The 19,037-nt window shown below is 40.7% G+C and overlaps 1 protein-coding gene and 1 long non-coding RNA gene across 4 annotated transcripts in view; one reads left to right on the top strand and one right to left on the bottom strand.

Annotated features, from left to right (window-relative positions):
* SLC17A5 (solute carrier family 17 member 5) overlaps nt 1-3,806 on the bottom strand; it is a 55,968-nt gene extending 52,162 nt beyond the window's left edge. For 2 of the 3 annotated variants that reach the window (XM_005654403.3, XM_013985139.2), the window contains exon 1: nt 3,576-3,802. In XM_005654403.3, the coding sequence (XP_005654460.1) occupies nt 3,576-3,669 (94 nt within the window). In that variant the 5' untranslated portion in view covers nt 3,670-3,802. Of the gene's footprint in view, nt 1-3,575 lie in introns of all 3 variants that reach the window. The other variant, XM_003121410.4, reaches the window with a different exon arrangement.
* On the top strand, nt 3,841-17,997 carry LOC106506626. The gene is made up of 3 exons (XR_002344120.1): nt 3,841-3,929; nt 7,744-7,872; nt 17,826-17,997. It is a non-coding gene; the product is annotated as an uncharacterized LOC106506626 (long non-coding RNA).

The raw sequence follows: 19,037 nt of genomic DNA, 5'->3' as shown, positions 1-19,037 counted from the left end.
AGAATCTGTCTCCAGCAGCTCAGGCTGCTGCAGAGGAGGTGTGGGTTTGATCCTGGCCCCGAGCACTGGGTTAAAGAATCTGGTGTTGCTGCAGCTTGGATTCAATCCTGGTCTGGAAAGTTCCTATGCCCCAGATGCGGACATAAAAAAAAAAAAAATGCCCACTAGATGGTAGTTAGTCTCTAAGGTCTTTCATCTGTTATAAAATTTATGACTGACATTTTATCAGCATTTCTCTTCTGAAAAACAAAACTATACACATTAGCTAATTTCATAGAGGTTTGTTCCAAAAACAAACATAAAATGTAAATAACACATATACACATACAGAAAGAGAAGTTTTAAGAAGTGCTAAAGATTTACTCCTTCCATGTACCAGAAACTTTAAAAAACTTAACTCTGGATGGAAAGATTTTGTTTTGTTTTGTTTTAATACACTTACACTTTCTGAAATGTGGAAAGTAAACACATAGAACATAATTTAAATAAGAAATTTAACTAAGGGTCATCTTGTTTCTCTTATTAGATGTAGACAGTAGATACTATTACTGAAGCAAGAACAGGTGGCACTACTGTGAGTAAATGAAGTAACGTCTAGTGCCTCTTATAAAGCTGCTATAGTGTCTCTGTCTCTTCCATCTCTTCTTCTGGTGCTCCTCTCTTGTCCTCCTGCTTAAATTACCCCAGACACAGAGCTTAATTTAAAATATCATTGAGAACCCAACCACGATCCATGAGGATGTGGGTTCGATCCCTGGCCTTGCTCAGTGGGTTAAGAATCTGGCATTGCCTCAAGCTACAGCACAGGTCACAGATGTGGTTTGGATCCTGCATGGCTGTGGCTGTGGCATAGGTCAGCAGCTGCAGCTTCAATTCCATCCCTAGCCTTGGAACTTCCATATGCTGCAGGTGTGGGCCTTAAAAAAAAAAAAAAGATATTGTTGACTAATGCAATACTCTGTAACTGTAGGTTCCTCTTCTCTAAAATTCCTATATTTTAAACAGCAAAAAAAGAAGTATTGCTGTTATTTTTACTTCACATTTGCTCTCCAGTGGGTATGTAAAGAGTGAAAATAAGAGAAAGGGTTATAATGAAGACAGCCACCTCAAGATCTATACACTCAACCCAGAAATCAAGCCGGCTGCTGTATAGCACTGGGAACTATATCTTGCTACTTATGATGGAGCATGATGGAGGATAATGTGAGAAAAACAATGTATATATTTGTGTGACTGGGTCACTTTGCTGTACAGTAGAGAAAACTGACAGAACACCGTAAACCAGCTATACTGGAAAAAAATAAAAATAATTTAAAGTAAAAAATAAACAAAAAATAAATCAAGCAGGGATTATTTTGCAAAGCAATGAGTTAATTTTTTTTCTTTTTCAATCTACTCTATGAGGCATATTTTACATACAATAACCTGCACCCATTTCAAGTGTTCAGTTTGGTGAATCCTGACAAATGTATACATCTCCACACCCTAATCAAGACGCAGAACTTTTCCATCACCCCGAAAAGTACCCTAGTGCCTCTCTGCAGTCAATTCCTTCTTGCCTGTAGCTTCCATGAGACCACTGATCTGCTTCCTGTTATTACAGATTAGTTTTGCTTCTTTGGAACTTCATACTGATGGAATCAGACTTTAATATGGTGGTTTTTTTTTTTTTTTTTTTTTTTTTTTTTTTAGGGCTGCACCTGTGGTATATGGAGGCACCCAGGCTAGGGGTCCAATCAGAGCTGCCAGCTTACACCACAGCTCACAGCAATGCCGGATCCTTAACCCACTGAGCAAGTCCAGGGATCAAACCCTTGTCCTCGTGGATACTCGTCAGGTTTGTTACCGCTGAGCCATTATGGGAACTCCGTGGTGGTTTCTTTTGGATCTGAGATTTGTCCACGTTGTTATATGTATCAGTAGTTTCTTTTTATTACTGAGAATCTGTGGATATACTACAATTTGTTTATCTATTCACCTGTCGATGGAATGTTGGGCTGTTTTCAGTTCTTTACTATTTTGAATAAAGCTGCTACAGACATTGTGTAGCATATGGTATGTCTGTATAACTTTAAAATAGATGGCCAAACTGTTTTTCAAAGTAGTTGTACCCTCCTACATTCTTACTAGCAAAATATCAGAATTCTAGTTATTCCATATGTTTGCCAATATTTGGTATCTTGAGGTATTTTAACTTTAGCCATTCTAATAGTTGTGTAATGGCTCACTATGGTTTTAATATGCATTTTCCTGATAATTAATGATGTTTAACATTTGAGCTAAAATTTGATTATACATTTTTCCCAATTGCCACAGAATATAGTAGTCTCCAGAGAATATCTATATTACAGTATTTGTTTCTGTATTTCTACACTAGATTACTGTACAGAAGAGAATTATATAAATCTCATAGCGCACAGAAAATGATCAGTTTGTGGAACTAAGTCCGACTTCCAAGTAAAACATCACTATGATACAGTATTTACATTAAGCTTCCAGGAAAATAGGCTCCCAGCTGCCAGATGGAGCTACAGTGTTGCGACCTCTACCGCCACCATCTGGTAACGTTAAAAACAAATTTAAAAGATGCACAGACTATACAGGTCTTGGTGGAGAAAAGTCAAATTTCTAAGTCAACTCTGTTTCTCATGTTTCTTTTTCATGTTCCTCTGTTTCTTCTTGAAGGTATAGAATGTCTGCAAACTGGTTTATTTTTTAGTTTTAATTTCTTTAAAAAAAGTATCAAATAGCAATCTATTTTAATTTCCCTAAATTCTGGGAAGATGTGTTCCTCCTTTTCCATTTGTTGCAAGATTTGGGCAAATTACTTTAGATCTTTATGGAGAGCTTGCCTATCTTGAGGATAACCTGTCTCCTAACTTAAATCATAGACTGCTACGACTTAGCTATAGAGGGGAAAAAAAAGTATGCAATACATTTTTTCTCTTATTGCATAATTTCAAGATATTCGCTCACCGGTTATCCAATCATTTCCCTCTATTTACTCACAAATGTTGACCTCAGCCCGTTTTCGTCTCCCTTCCACGCCTAGGGAGCTCGCTACCAGATCACATGCCGAGGAGCAGCTGTGGCAACCTGGCAGCGACAGGGAGGAAGAGCCGCGGCTCGATCCCACCCTCTACCCTTCAATTGCAGGTTTCCTCCAGTTCACTCTTCCCCAGGATCCTCCGCTTCGCCCTCTGACCATTAATTTCCAAATTCTTCCCCAGTTCGTCTTCCATGGGGTTCCCTGCCCAATACTACCAAAAATCGCCGGGAGCCCAGAGCCCGCAGCGTACAGCTGCCTTAGGCCCCGCCGTAGGTCCGCCGGCTGCACCTGCCGAGGCCCCGGGGCCGCACCTGTCGAGGCCCGGGGGCTTCCGCCCGGCCCGGCTTGGCCTCACAGCCCCATCCGCGCCCTGGGCCCCAGAGCGGCTTCTGAGCACCCGAGCTGGGAAGGCTGGGGGCCGTGAGTGGGCTCCTGGTCCTCAGTCCCCTGTGGCCTAAGCATCTCTGGACACCCCCATCTTGGGACCACCGCCCGCCCGAGCTTCCTCGGTCGAGCAGCTGCTCACCGGTTTCCGCCCGCGGGGCGTGCTGCAGGAGCGGCGTGCAGTCCGAGCCCTCCTCGCAGTCGCTCGGGGTCGTGTCGGGGACCGGGGACTTCATGACACCTCCGCGGAGCTGCTGTGCAAACCACCCCGCGGAAAAGAGAGCTTCGGTGGTACTGCCGAAACCCCCCGGCAGCGCAGGGCCGCTGGCACCGCTGGCACCGCCCCTAGCCTGCCCTGCCCACCGGCCCCGTCCCGTCACAGGCCCCGCCCTTCGGCCTCGTCCTGTCGCAGGCCCCGCCCATGGCGGCACGCAGGCCCCGCCCCCGCCGCCATCTTCGCTCAGGCTGCTCTGCTGGCGGGGCGTCCCCTTGCGAGGTGCTGGCTCTCTCCTTTCATCCGCTGGCCGCAAGGTCTAGGCTGGCCGGGTCGCTGGCGCCCTCAAGGATGGTGCTCACCTCCTGTGCGCTGCCTTGTGAAGCTTGGTGCTGCCCCTCTGGGAGCAGGGGTGGCTGGGAACCCGGAGGCGGGTGGTGGGGGCTTATATCTCGCATTGTTGAGGGGAGGGCTTGGACCAAACTGGGGTGGGTGGTGTGTTTGTGTTCAGTTAAAGTAGTGAATTGCCATGAATATTAGCAACCCTGGTAGCATGTTGCCCCGAGGATCGCTTTTGAGGAGGAAAACAGTGAATAGAAACATCGTTGAATCCTATGCAGTTGCCCATTTTGTAGGTCAAATAACCCAATAACAACAGTTTCATACTTTCACCCTATGGAATCATCTGACGTATATGTTATGTCTCCACAGATCTAATTGGAACAGGTTCGCTTGGCATTTGCTAAGCTAGAAGCACTAAGAAAATGCACTGGCGTGCCTTGGGGGGTTGGAGTGGGGGTGGAACAGAGCTGTTGTGACCACAGGCAGTTATCGTGGGTAAGAATGAACTGGAGATGAAAGGGAAAATAACATAAGGAGATGCTCTTCAAGAGTTCGCTGTAGGTGGGAAGGCTCAAAAGCCGCCGGTGCAGTCAGCCAGGTCCGAAGAGTGGCCAGGTGGAAACAAGTTGAGAGGGTCCATTGGGAAGGGTGGCACCTGCAGGCGTCTCTGACCTCCAGATGGTAAATGCTAGGAAGGTTATCATGTTAAAACTAGAACAAGGCCTTGTTCCTGAGTTTACTGAAATCATCATGTAGATTTTAAACTCTGAGGATTCTGGCCCTTTGGGAATCTTGTAGAGCAATGCCACTTAAACCTGAATGCAGGAAATCACCAAGGCAGTTCCTTTTAAAATGCAGGTTCAGCATTAGCAGGTGTGATGTGGTGGTTTAATTAAACATTTAAAAAATCATTATATGGCTTTTATTTTTTAAATTTAATTTTAATTTTTTACATTTTTGGGCCACCCAGCAGTCTCAGGCCAGGGCTCAGACATGAGCCACAGCAGCGGCAATTCTGGATCCTTTAACCCACTGTGCCAGGCCAGGGATGGAACCTACCTCCTGGCGCTGCAACCAACCTCTTTGTACTACAGTGGGAAATCTGTTTTTTATTTCTTAATTTGTTAATGTGGTAAATTACATTGATTTTGCAGAACTGGGATATAGTTGATTTTCAATATATTAGTTTCAGGTATGCAACCTAGTGATTCAAAATTTTTATAGATTATACTCCATTTAAAGTTATTAGAGGTACTCCTGTTGTGGCGCAGGGGAAACGAATCTGACTAGGAACCACGAGATTGTGGGTTCAATCCCTGGTCCCCACTCGGTGGGTTAAGGATCTGCCATTAATGTGAGCTGTGGTGTAGGTTGCAGATGCGGCTCGGAGCTGGTGTTGCTGTGGCTGTGGTGTAGGCGGCAGCTGTAGCTCCAATTCAACCCCTATCCTGGGAAGCTCCACATGCCGTGAGTGTGACCCTAAAAATCAGAAAAAAAAAAGTTATTATAAAATGTTGGCTGCGTTCCCTGTGCTGTGCATCTTTGTAGCTTATTTATTTTATGCCGAGTAGTTTGTATCTCTGAACCTGCTACCCCTGTCTTGCCCCTCCCCCTGGTACCTTATCCCCACTGATTTGTTCTCTGTATCTGTGAGTCGGTTTCTGTTTTGTTATATTCATTTATTTGTTTTATTCTTTAGAGTCCACATATACGTGATAACACAGTATTTGGTGACAGTTAATTTTGTGTCAACTTAAAAGGAGGATGTTTTTGAATGAGGTTAACCTTTAGATTGGTGAACTCTGGGTAAAAGGAGATTGCCTGCTGTCTTGTGAGTAGACCTTATTCACTTAATCTAAGGCCTGAATAGAAGGAGAAGACCTACCCTCTGAACAAAGAGGAATTCTCTAGCAGACTGCCACAGACTTCATTTGTCCTGTGGGTCTTTAGGCTGCCAGCCCATACTGCAGATTTGGACTTGCCAGCCTTCATAATTGCATGAAACAGTTCCTTATAATAATTCTGACACACACACCACACCCTTTTGGTTCTCTTTTTCTGATGGACCCTGACTGGACTATCTGGGATGGGACTGGGAATCTGTAGGAAGCTCACAAGTGACCACACTCTGAATAGCAAGGTTATAAAGGGAATAAAGGTTCCAATAGACTTGAAAGATTTCAAACAGAGACAGGTCCTTTTTATTTTTATTTTTTATTTGTTTATTTATTTTGTTTTTGGCAGGTGGAAGTTCCTGGGCCAGGGCTTATACCTCATCACAGCAGCAACCCAGGCTGCTGCCATGACAATGCCAGATCTTTAACCTGCTGTGTCACAGCCTTAAGGGAACTCCAGGTGGTCCTTTTTAAATTTTTAAAAAATTTTATTGTTTCTTTTTATGACTGTACCTATGGCCTATGGACGTTCTTGGGCCAGGGGTCAAATTGGAGCTGCAGCTGTGGCCTGGTGCCATGGCAACACTGGATCCTTAACACTGGATCCTTACTCACTGAGCCAAGCCAGGGATGGGACCTGCATTCCCTTAACCCGCTGAACCACAATGGGAACTCAGGTCTCTTTTTAAAACTAAAACCAAACGAACAAACCAACCGCCAAACAAAAGCCCCCCACACTTTTTATTTTAGAAGTTTTAGTTTATAGTTAAGTCATGGAGCTAGTCCAAAGAGTTCCATACAAAGGGTCTGTTTGATCTGTTGTTAAGATCTTACATTAGTATGATGTACTGATTACAACTAATTAGCCAATATTAATAGATAACTCTTAACTGAAGCTCACACTTTATTTTCAGGTTTCTTTAGTTTTTACCTAATGTCCTTCTGTCCTAGGATTCTATCCAAGATGCCACATTATATTTAGTCATTGCATTTCCTTGAGCTCCTCTAAACTGTGACAGTTGCTCAGACTTTCCTTATTTTTGCTAACCTTGACAGTTTGGTAGAGTACTGGTAGGTTTTGAAGAAACTCTCTCAATTTGGGTTTGTTTGATATTTTTATTATGATTAGACAGGGTTTATGGGTTTTTGAGAGAAACCCCAAAGGCATAAAGTGCTGTCCTCACTATGTAATTTCAAGGGAATGTGCTGTTAGTATAACTAATCATTGATTGTTATCACTGGTGATAAACTTCACCACATGCCTCAGGTGGTGTCTGTCAGGTTTTTCCTCATGTAAAGTTCCTCTTTTTCCCCCTCACCCCATTCTTTTCTCTCTAGAAGGAAGTCAGTATGTGCCCGGTGTGACTTTAGGCTTCACCTCTTTGGGGGGAATGTCTCAGTTCTCTCCTATTTGTTTATTTATTCCATCAATCATTTACTTATGTTAGTTAGTCTTACAGTTATTTATTTTATACTTTGGGTTATAGTCCTTTTTTATTTTTATTTTTGCTTTTTATGGCCACAACTGCAGCATATGGAAGTTCCTGAGCTAGGGGTCGAATCAGAACTGCAGCTGCACAGCCATAGCCACGTGGTATCCAAGCCACCTCCATGACCTACACTACAGCTTCTGGCAACACAGATCCTTAACCCACTGAGTGAGGCCAGGGATCGAACACAAGTCCTTATGGATACTAGTCAGGTTCTTAACCCGCTGAGCTAAAACAGTAACTCCTATAGTCCAATTTTATTGCTCAAATGGTTCCAGCTTTGGTTACTGGGAGCTCTTTCACTGGGCCCCGTGTCCCTTTTCCAAGCCCCCTTTGTGGTTTTGAGCATTGCTTTAACTTCTGTTACAGGCTGTCCCTGCTCCTGCTGTCTCTAAGGAGAGTGATGCTACAGACCAATGTGAGGGATGCCACAGACCAAGGTGGGAGCTGCTTGTATTTCTTGCTACTATGTTGTCAGTGATTCCAGGCACAGAGGAGGTACTTTTGCTTTGTTTTTGTTTTGTTTTGTAATTTTCCCAAGAGGATTTTTTTTAAGTGTAAGATAACAGCTTTTTTTTGGCATTTGATTCCTGACTACTCATTGCTGTAAAAGATTGTTGTTGATGTTATTTATTTTTTAGTTGCTTATTCCTTCCTTTACCAACATTCTAAACCAGTATTGTTCAATACAAATATAATGCAAGCCACGTGTGTAATTTAAATTTTTCTAGTAGACACATTAATAAGAAACAAAAAACAAAAAAGGTGAAATTAATTTTATAATGTACATTATTTAACTTAATAAATCAAACATTTTACCAATTCAACATCAACTCAACATAAAACACTTGATGAGATATGCTACATTCTTTTTTTTTTTTTTTTTTGTCTTTTGTCTTTTTAGGGCCGCATCCATGGCATATGGAGGATCCTGGGGTAGGGGTCCAATTGGAGCTACAGCTGCCGGCCTATGCCACAGCCACAGCAATGCCAGATCCGAGCCAGGTCTGCGACCCATACCACAGCTCACGGCAATGCCAGATCCTTAATCCACTGAGCGAGGCCAGGGATTGAACCTGCAACCTCATGGAGCTAGTTGAGTTCGTTCACCACTCAGCCATGACACAAACTCCCTTTTTTCTTTTTTTAAATATTAAATCTTCAAAACTTAGTGTGTGTTTTGCACTTATACCACATCTTTATTAAGACCAGCCGAGTTTCAGCTGTTTCATAAGCACATGGGCTACCATTTTGAACTACTACAATTGTACTCAATTAGACCATTTGAAGGCTTATTTTTTTCCCTCAAATTCTAACTTTGCATGGGAAAAGAATATCTTCTGAGCAGAGTGCCTAGTTCAAAAGACTCTAGCTCCTCCGTAATATGAAGATTATAATAGAAACAATTATTATTGTTAAACAACTCTAGGGTTATTATAAGGAATAAAAAAGATAATGCATGTAAATCGTGGCATGAGGTAGGTAATAAATCTCTATGTATTAGCTATTACCATTTTTATTAAGTTTTTGGAAAATGGCTCACCCATTTATTTATTATTTATAACTAAATATAGTTTGATCTACAATGTTGTGTTAGTTACTGGGGTATAGCAAAGTGATTCAGTTACATATTTTATAAATTCTTTTTATTGTAGTTGATTTGCAGTGTTCTGTCAATTTCTGCTATACAACAAAGTGACCCAGTTCTATATATATATATTCTTTTTCTCATAATATTTTCCACCATGTTCCATTATAAGTGATTAGATGTAGTCCTATCCAGGATCTCATTGCCTATCCACTCCAAATGCAATAGTTTGCATCTATTAACCCCAAACTCCCAGTCCATCCCACTCCCTCCCCCTCCCTCTTGGTAACCACAAGTCTGTTCTCTATGTCTAGGAGTTTGTTTCTTTTCTGTAGTTAAGTTCATTTGCACTGTATTTTAGATCCCACATATAAAGGATATCATATGGTATTTGCTTTCTCTTTCTGACTTACTTCACTGAGTATGAGAATTTCTAGTTACATCCATGTCACTGCAAGTGGCATTATTTTCTTGAAAAAGTACATTTTTAAACAATGAATGTATTGTTTGGTTTTGATTTGTGGTTGCCCTGTTTTTCAAGTATGTTAACCCCTTCCTATATCTGCTATCTGCTTGCTTTAGCCTGATGCTCAATCATATTCGAACAAAAAAGAGTCGAAATTTCCTTACTTTCCTTCCCCACATTTTATGATTTTGATGTCCTTTTTTACATATTCATCTTTGTCCCTTTGCTCTTCCTTGTGTTTATCATCACTTTAACAAGCAGGAATTTTCTTTTTCTTTTTGTTTCTGTAGACTGGCTTATTTGAGTGATTACTTTCCAGTTGTGATTTCCTCCATCCTCTATCTTCTTACTTCTTTCCTATTTAGAGAAGACCTTTCAATATTTCCTTTACAGTGGGTTTAGTATTGCTGTATTCTTTTAGTTTTTATTTTTTGGAAAAATTCTTTATTTCTCCTTCTAATTATTTATTTATATATATATATATTTTTTTGCTTTTTAGGGCTGCACCCGTGGCACATGGAAGTTCCCAGGCTACGGATCAAATTGGAGCTACAGCTGCTGGCCATAGCAACTTGGGATCTGAACCGTGTCTGCGACCTACACCACAGCTCACGGCAATGCCAGATTTTTAACCCCCGAACGAGGCCAGTGATCAAACTGCATCCTCATGGATACTAGTCAGATTCCCTTCCACTGTACCACAACAGGAATTCCTCCTCCTTCTAGTTAAATGATATTCTTGTTGGTTAGAGTATTCTGGGCTGCAGTATTTTCCCTTTGATTTATTTTATTTTATTTTTTTGTATTTTAGGGCCACACCCTCAGCATATGGAGGTTCCCAGGCTAGGGACTGAATTGGAGCTACAGCTGCCAGCCTACACCACAGCCAGAGCAACTCATGACCCGAGCCGTGTCTGCGACCTATACCACAGCTCACAGCAGTGCCAGATCCTTAATCCACTGAGCGAGGACAGGGATCGAACCTGCATCCTCATTTTCCCTAGTCAGGGTTGCTACCACTGAGCCACGATGGGAACTTCCCAGTTTTTACCTTTTAGAACTTTAAATGTATCTTGCCACTCTCTTCTGGCCTGCAGTGTTTCTATAGAGAAATCAGCTGATAGCCTTATGGGGGTTCCCTTATAATTAATTTTTTTTTCCTTGCTCCCTCTAGAATCCTCTCCTTATCTTTAACTTTTGCCATTACTATTATGTCTTGGTATGGGCCTGTTTGAATTCAACTTGTTTGGGGCCTTCTGTGCTTCCTGTATCTTGATATATGTTTCCTTTAGATTTGGAAAGTTTTCAGCCATAATTTCTTCAAATGTATTTTCAATCCCCTTTCCTTTTTTTTTTTTCTCCTTCTAGAATCCCTATTATACATAGATTGGTCTGCTTTATATTATCCTATTGATCTCTTATGTTGCATTAATGTTTTTTCATATGGTTTTCTATCTGCTGTCCTTAATTGGGTTATTTCCATTATTCTATCTTCCAAGTCACTGATTTGTCCCTCTACATTATTCATTATGCTCCTCAGTACCTTTAACTCACCTTATATCTCTGCAAGTGAATTTTCTAATTTTCCTCAGCTCCTCCTTATATTTTCTAGTTCCTTTCTAAAGTAATCTGCATTACTGTTCATATCTGCTCTTCATTCATATCCATTTTTTAATTCCTTCAGAATTTTCACTATCACCTTTTTGAACTTGATGTCTTTTAGGCTGCAGAGGTCTATTTCATTGTTTGCTCCTTCAGAAAATTCTCCTGTTCTTTTAACCTGGAATGGTTCCTGAGCCTCTTCATTTTGCTTATATTTTTCTTATTCTGTGAGTTCAGCAAAAACAGCTGCTGTAGTCTTGGAAGGCTATTTTGGTTTGGATGCTTGCTTTCTCTTTCCTCAGTGTCTGTAGGCTGTTATCCCCATGCTGGTGTACAGCCTGCATGTGCTTCCAGGGAGTTGGAAGAAATGGGCAGGGCTAGTAGCCAGTGTCTGGTTGCTCGGCCCTTGACAGTGGTGGGGACCCATGAGGAGGTGGCACAGGCTGCTCCTGGTTGCAGGGCCCTGAGAGGTGGCAGTGACCCTCAGGCAGGGGTAGGTGGTGACCAGAGCCTTTGGCAGTGACAGCCACAGGATATTCCTAGGGGAGGAACACTGGTGGTGCTCAGTTGTAGTGCCTAGGGGAGGAACACTGGGTGGTGCTCAGTTGTAATGCCTTCCTCTGTGATAACCCCTGAGGTGACTGGAGCCATAGGTGGTGCCTGTTCATGGACCCCTAGTGGTGGTGGACCACACTCACCTCTGGAGTCTGAGATGGCTGGGTCAGTTTGCCCCCATTTCCCATAGCCCTCGCAGGAGGGACCCTGCTGCCTGAGAACCCACTCATGCACAGAGAAGGATATTCCTATTGCAGTCCTGCCCCTCCTCCCTCACTCCCTTGGTTGTGGTGCTCTGCTCCCCAGCACATGGCACATTGCTCCCTAGCCCCTAGGCTGTCTCCACACAGCAACCCTAGTTCTCTCCCTAGAACTGACCTCCAGAGCCTGAGTCTCAGCACCCAGCCCCTGACCAAGTGTCTCAGGCAGTAGTGTCCAGGGCAGTGGTGCTGATGGTCTCTGTGGCTCTCGCTTTGCTTTGACCTCCTCAGTCTGGCTGCTGCACTTTTCTCTAGGGCTTTGATCTTCCCTCTCCATCTCGGCTGATCTCCCCGCCAATTAGGTGGGCTCCCAGGGTACAGATTTCTTTCCTCTTTCACAGCTCCCTCTCAGGAGTGCTAGACCCATACTAATTCCCTTTTTCTCTCTTCTCTCCCTCATTTTTTCCCCCCTTTTTGTTCTACACAGTTATGTGGAGAGTTTCTTGCCCTTTTTGGAAGTTTAACATCTTCTGCCAGTAGATGTTCTGTGCAAATCGTTCTACATGTAGATGGGATTTTTGGGTTTTTTGATGTGTTTTTGGGAGAAGGTGAGCACCATGTCTTACTCCTCTGCCATCTTCATCCCACCTCTATAAATTCTTTAGCATAATATTTTCCATTACAGCTTACTACAGGATACTGAATACAGTTCCCTGTGCTATACAGTAGAATCTTGTTGTTTATCTATTTTATTTTATTTTATTTTTATTTTTAGGGCTGCTCCTGAGGCATATGGAAATTCCTAGGCTAGGGGTTGAATTGGAGCTACAGCTCTGAGCCTACGCACAGGTGAAGCAACACAGGATCCGAGCCTTGTCTGTAACCTACACCACAGCTCATGGCAACGCTGGATCCCTAACCCACTGAGCAAGATCAGGAATCGAACCTACATCCTCATGGATACTAGTTGGATTTGTTTCCACTGCACCACAATGGGAACTCCCTATTTATATGTTTTGTATAGTAGTTTGTATCTGCTAATCCAAAACTCCCAATTTATCCCTCCCCCACCCTCTTTCCCCTCCGGTAACCATAAGTTTGTTTTCTATGTCTCTGAGTTTGTTTCTATTTTGTAAATAAGTTCATTTGTGTCATATTTTAGATTCCACAAATAAGTGATATCATATAATATTTGTCTTTCTCTTTCTGACTTACTTCACTTAGTATGATAATCTCTAGTTGCATCCATGTTGCTGCAAATGGCGTTATTTCATTCTTTTTCATGGCTGAGTAATATTCCATTGTATATGTATACCACATCTTCTTTGTCCTTGGACATTTATGTGTTGTTTTCATGTCTTGACTACTGTAAAAAGTGCTGCTATGAATGTTGGGGTGCATGTATATTTTCAAATTAGAGATCTCTCCAGACATATACTCAGGAGTGTGATCACCAGATCATATGGCACCTTTATTTTTAGTTTTTAAAGGAACTTCCATACTGTTTTCCATAGCAGTTGCTGCAGTTACATTCCTTTCAACAATATAGAGGAGCTCCATTTGTATTTTCATTATACCTCTTTTTTTTTTTTGCTTTTTTTAGGGCCACACCCACAGCATATGGAAGTTCCCAGACTAGGGGTCCAATCAGAGCTGCAGCTGCTGGCATATACCACAGCCACAGCAATGCAGGATCTGAGCCGTGTCTGCAACCTACACCACAGCCCATGGCAACGCTGGATCCTTAACCCACTGATCGAGGCCAGGAATGGAACCTGTATCCTCATGGATCCTAGTCAGGTTTGTTAACCACTGAGTCACAAAGGGAACTCCTAATTATGCCTCCTTTAAAATACTTATCACATTTTATCTGGAATTACATGGTTAGTAGTTGCCTGTGTGGCTGTTTTAGTTCCTTTTTGTGACTGTAGGTGTCCTAGGAGCTGGTACCATGTTTCATTTATCTTTGTGAGCTGAGAAGTTCCTAACTGTGCTTCTTTCACTGTGCATATCATGTTTTCACAATGCCTTATCATGTTGGCCTTGGTGAGACAACCAAGGTGAGAATTCAAGTAGAAAGGAATATGCAGGGAGTAAAAATCTCAATGGAGAGACATATTTGAACCACTAAATTTAGAAATAGTAAATTGGTAAAGCATTTTTTTTGATGAACAGTGTGGTCCTATAAAATCATCCTTTCTTTATCCCAGCTTTTCTTCTAAAATAAATAATCATAATTACAAATTATGATGATTATTGAGATATAATGATTATTGATATATTTTATTCTTCTTATTTTTTTTAATTAAAAAAATTTTTTTGCCAAACTCGAGAGTTAATCATCTGAGAGTTAATTTCTTTGGGTTAATTTCAAAATTCTTTTCATTTTATGGTTTTGAATCTCTAGGATTTAGTAACTATTTTATTTAAGGTATATCATATTATTATGTGATATTTTGCCATTTGGAGACATTTTCCTTATAGAATTCTGCTAAAGCAGTTAAATTCCATTGATCATTTTTTTTCTCAAATTAGCTTTCTAACTTATATAGAGCATTAGTCAAAATATTTGCTCAGAAAATAGACTTTTGAAAAGGAGAAACATTAAAACTTTAAGTACTACACAGATCAGTGTAACTAAAACAGTGACCTAATGCAATTAAAAAATTGTTTTATTTTATTTGATTTACAGTGTTCCATCTAATGTAATTATTTAAGAAGGAGGCTTAAAATGTTTTTAAAGAATCAGATTAGTAGGAAAATTTCTACAAGTCTAAGGTTTCTATTTTCCTTATGATACACCCCCTTTCAGGCATCAAAATTCCTGATTTCAAACTTTATTGCAATGCTGTAGTAATTGAAATGGATGGTACTGGCATAAAAATAGAAACCATAGACCACTGGAATAGAATTGAGATCCCAGAAATAAGCCCACACTTACAAGGCCAACTAATATTTGACAGAGGTGCCAATAATAGCCGCTTCAATAACTGGTTTGGGAGAACTGTATAAATACATGCAGAATAGTGAAGTTGGACCCCTACCTTATATCGTTTACAAAAATTAACTCAAAATGCATTAAAGACTTAAATGTAAGACCTGAGACCATAAAACCCCTTAGAAGAAAACAGGAAAAAAAGCTCCTTGACATTGGTTGTGGCAATGAGTTTTTGGATTATGATACCCAAAGTACAAGCAAAAAATAAGCAAGTGGAGCTACATCAAACTAAAGAGCTTCTCCACAACAAAATAAACAATCAGGAGTTTCTGTTGTAGCTCAGTGGAAACGAATCTGACTAGTATCTGTGAGGATGCAGGTATTATACCTGGCCTTGTTCAGTGGGTCAAGGATCCAGCGTTGCTGTGAGCTGTAGTGTAGGTCTCAGATGCAGCTCAGATCTAGCATTGCTGTGGCTGTGGTGTAAGCCAGCAGTTATAGCTCTCATTCGACCCCTAGCCTAGGAACTTCCATATGCCGTTGGTGCAGCCCTATAAAGATGAAAGAAAAGAAAAAAAAGAAACAATCAGTAAAGTAAAAAGAATGAGAGAAAATATTTGTAAACCCTCTATCTGATGGGGGTTAATATTCAAAATACATAAGGAACTCGTACAACTCAATAGCATAAAAACCAAACAATCTGATTAAAAAATAGGTAAAAGACTTAAGTAGACTTCTTTTCCGAAGAAGGAATATAAGTGGCCAAATAGGTACATGAAAAGATGCTCAACATCACTAATCATTATGGAAATGCAAGGCAAACTGCATATGATATCACCTCATAACTCTTAGAATGGCTGTTATCAAAAAGCCCACAAGTATCAAGTTCTGGTGAGGATGTGGAGAAGAGAAAACCCTTGAGCCCTGTTGGTGGGAATGCAAATTAGTGCAGCCACTTTGGAAAGCAGTACAGAGGTTCCTCAAGAAATTAAAAATAGGACTGCCACATGACCCAGCACTTCTGCTTCTGGATGTATATCTGAAGGAAATGGAATCAGGATCTCAAAGAAGTTTCCATACTACCACATTCACTGCAGCATTCCTCACAATAGCCAAGCTGTGGAAACAACCCACATGACTAATGGATAAAGAAAATATGATGGAATATTATTTAGCTGTATAAAAAAGGAAACCTTTGTGACAACATAGGACATTATGCTAAGTGAAATAACTCATATAGAGAAAGACGAATACTGTTTGTTCTCATTTATATGTGAAATCTAAAAAAAGCTGAACTCAGAGAGTAGAATGGTGGTTGCCAAAAGCTGGAGCTGGTGTGAGGAAAATGGAAGAGATGTTAGTCAAAGAGTACAAACTCCCAGTTATTAAGTTCTGAGGATCTAATGTATGGCGTAGTGATTGTAATTAACAGTGCTGTATTATATACTTGAAAGTTGTTGAAAGCAAGTTGTAAATGTTGTCATTATTTTGCAATATATATAGGTGTTAAATCATCACATTGCACAGCTTAAACCTACATATGTTATATGTCATTATCTCAACAAAGCTGGAAAAAATATTTCTCCTGTTCCCTGTTAAAGTATCGTCTACATGTGCCCTAATGCTATCTCTGCATAATAAAGGTCTGATACTCTTACCTCTTTAAATATCCCTTCAATGGTAGCTTATTGCCTGGGTCTTCGCATTTTTTGACTATATACTCCATCAATAAAAATTATGAATGTGGACCCAAGTTGTGTATTTTTCTTTATAAATAATGCACATACATTAATACTCAACAAACACTCAAAATTAAAAAGGACGAGGGAATGTAAGTGCACATAGATGTTCTGATTTCTCCCTGAACCAGTTTGCATGCACTCTTGAGTGAGTGCACACCACTCTTATTTATTATTTTATTTTATTTGTTGTCTTTTTAGGGCTACACCTACAGCATATGGAGGTTGCCAGGTTAGGGGTAGAATAGGAGCTGCTCCTGCTGGCCTGCACCACAGCCACAGCAACACCAGATCCAAGCCTCTCTGCCACCTGCACCCCACTTGTGGCAACATTGGATCCTTAATTCACAAGCAAGGCCAGGGATCAAACCCACGTCCTCCTGGATGCTAGTTGGGTTCGTTAATTGCTGAGCCACAACAGGAACTCCAAGTTCACCCCATTTTGGAGACTACTTGTCTAGAATATAACCCAAATTCTTTTGTGGGGAATACAAGACACTCACAGACTGGCCCAAGTTTCCAGTCATCTTCCACCCCTTCCTGCACCTGCTCTCTGTGCTTTACACACTGGGCTACACATCATGTTTTCCTTGTTTGCTTTTTTGGTACACAGTGAGTTCTTATTTGTCCTTAGACTAAAATGTCACCTTTCTTTAAAGATCTCTTGACAGTGTCCCTTTTTTTGTGTTCTCATGTGTATTGTACATACCTTTATTATTGTGTTGCAGTTATCTAAGACAGTTTATAGTGTCTGAGTCACTCCTGGAGAACAGGAACCTTGCCTGACTTATCTTCCATTCCAGCTCTAAGCAGACAGAACAGCTTAAGAAATATTTATGGAGCCTAATATCATGTAGAAGTAAATGTACTTTGAAGAAAATACTTCTTTTCTTTTCCTTTTCTTTTTTTTTTTTTCTTTTCTTTCCTTTCCTTCCCTTTGCTGCTCCTGCAGCATATGGAAGTTCCCAGGCTAGGGTTTGATCAGAGCTGCAGCTGCTGGCCACAGCCACAGCCACAGCAATGCCAGATCCAAGCTGTGCCTGCGACCTACACCGCAGCTCACAGAAACACTGGATCTTTAATGCACTGAGCAAAGCTTCGATCTCATGGATACTAGTCAGATTCTTAACCTGCTGAGCCACAACGGGAACTCCAAAGGAAATATATCTTAATTACTGTCCAAGGAAGTATAAATATTTCTCTAGTAGCTATGGAAGTTAGAGGACATATTTTTAATTTATATTTTCTAGAGAGCCAGTTGTATATGATTAATGTACTCCAGACAATGAGTAATACTATTTTTAGAAAGGAATTTGAAAAATTAATAGTCTAGACATACTTTCCCATGTCCTGTTTCTTTCAGGCAGCTGTACTGACTGGTATCCTCAAACAGTGGTCAAGATATAACAAAAATAAGGTAGATAAATGTGAACAGTTTTTTGATCATGTGTCTGTGACAGCATGCACTCAGTTATTTTTTATTTATTTGTTTATTTTTTTGATTTTGACTCATCAGAGCCCATTTTTATTTATTTATTTTTGTCTTTTTGCTATTTCTTGGGCTGCTCCCGCGGCATATGGAGGTTCCCAGGCTAGGGGTCCAATTGGAGCTGTAGCCACCCGCCTACACCAGAGCCACAGCAACGCGGGATCCGAACCGCGTCTGCAACCTACACCACAGCTCACGGCAATGCCGGATCATTAACCCGCTGAGCAAGGGCAGCTACCGAACCCGCAACCTCATGGTTCCTAGTCGGATTCGTTAACCACTGCGCCACGATGGGAACTTCGCACTCAGTTATTTTTATAACATAGTTTAAATTTTCTCATTACTTTACAACTTAGCAGTTGGGTTATTATTGTAACATATTCACAGACATGTGGGTATTATTATAACTACTTTAAAGAGAGGAACTAATCCATAGCAAGTGAATGAAGTGATTTGTCTGAGATCATGGAGAGCCAGTATTACACTTCAGATATATTGCCTTTTCTAGAAACTTCAAAATTCCTTTAATTTTCTATGCCTCCTGTGTTGCCTTCGCATCTGAGAACTTTTGAGTACAATTTTGCTTAGTCTTGGAAGTCACTTCAATGATAGGTGTGTAATATGTGAAGTTAGCTGCTGATTATAAATTACATGGCATTTTCTTTGTCAGTTTCCTCTCATTATTTGCTATAGGAAAGCTGTAAAAGCAGTTACTTAAAAAGATATAGGTAATTTTGCCTCTGTGAAAAGTCTGGAAAAGACTGATAAGTAAAATTTAAATATACTAAAAAATTTAGAAGATATATCATTCTTTTATTTCAACTTCAGGGAATTTAAAATAAATCAGTTTTTGCAAATACTGTGACATGTCAGTGGAGCAGATAGTGAATCAGCTGGGAAAATCATACAAGAAACAAAAGAAACAGAATGACCTTCAGGAATAAACTAAAAGTGCATGCAAAGCAACTCAAAATTGAATGACTCAAGCAGATTAGAAGATTAAAATTCAACTCTGTTCTTTTTAACTAGTATGTGAAACCACAGTGCTGTTGAGTCAGCCCTTCTTAATAATTCGTTTTGGTTAGA

The sequence above is a fragment of the Sus scrofa genome, chromosome 1 (assembly GCF_000003025.6).
Source record: "Sus scrofa isolate TJ Tabasco breed Duroc chromosome 1, Sscrofa11.1, whole genome shotgun sequence".
Lineage (NCBI taxonomy): Eukaryota > Metazoa > Chordata > Mammalia > Artiodactyla > Suidae > Sus > Sus scrofa.
Note: the sequence above shows the minus strand (reverse complement) of the source record. Positions and strands in the feature narration are given on the sequence as shown.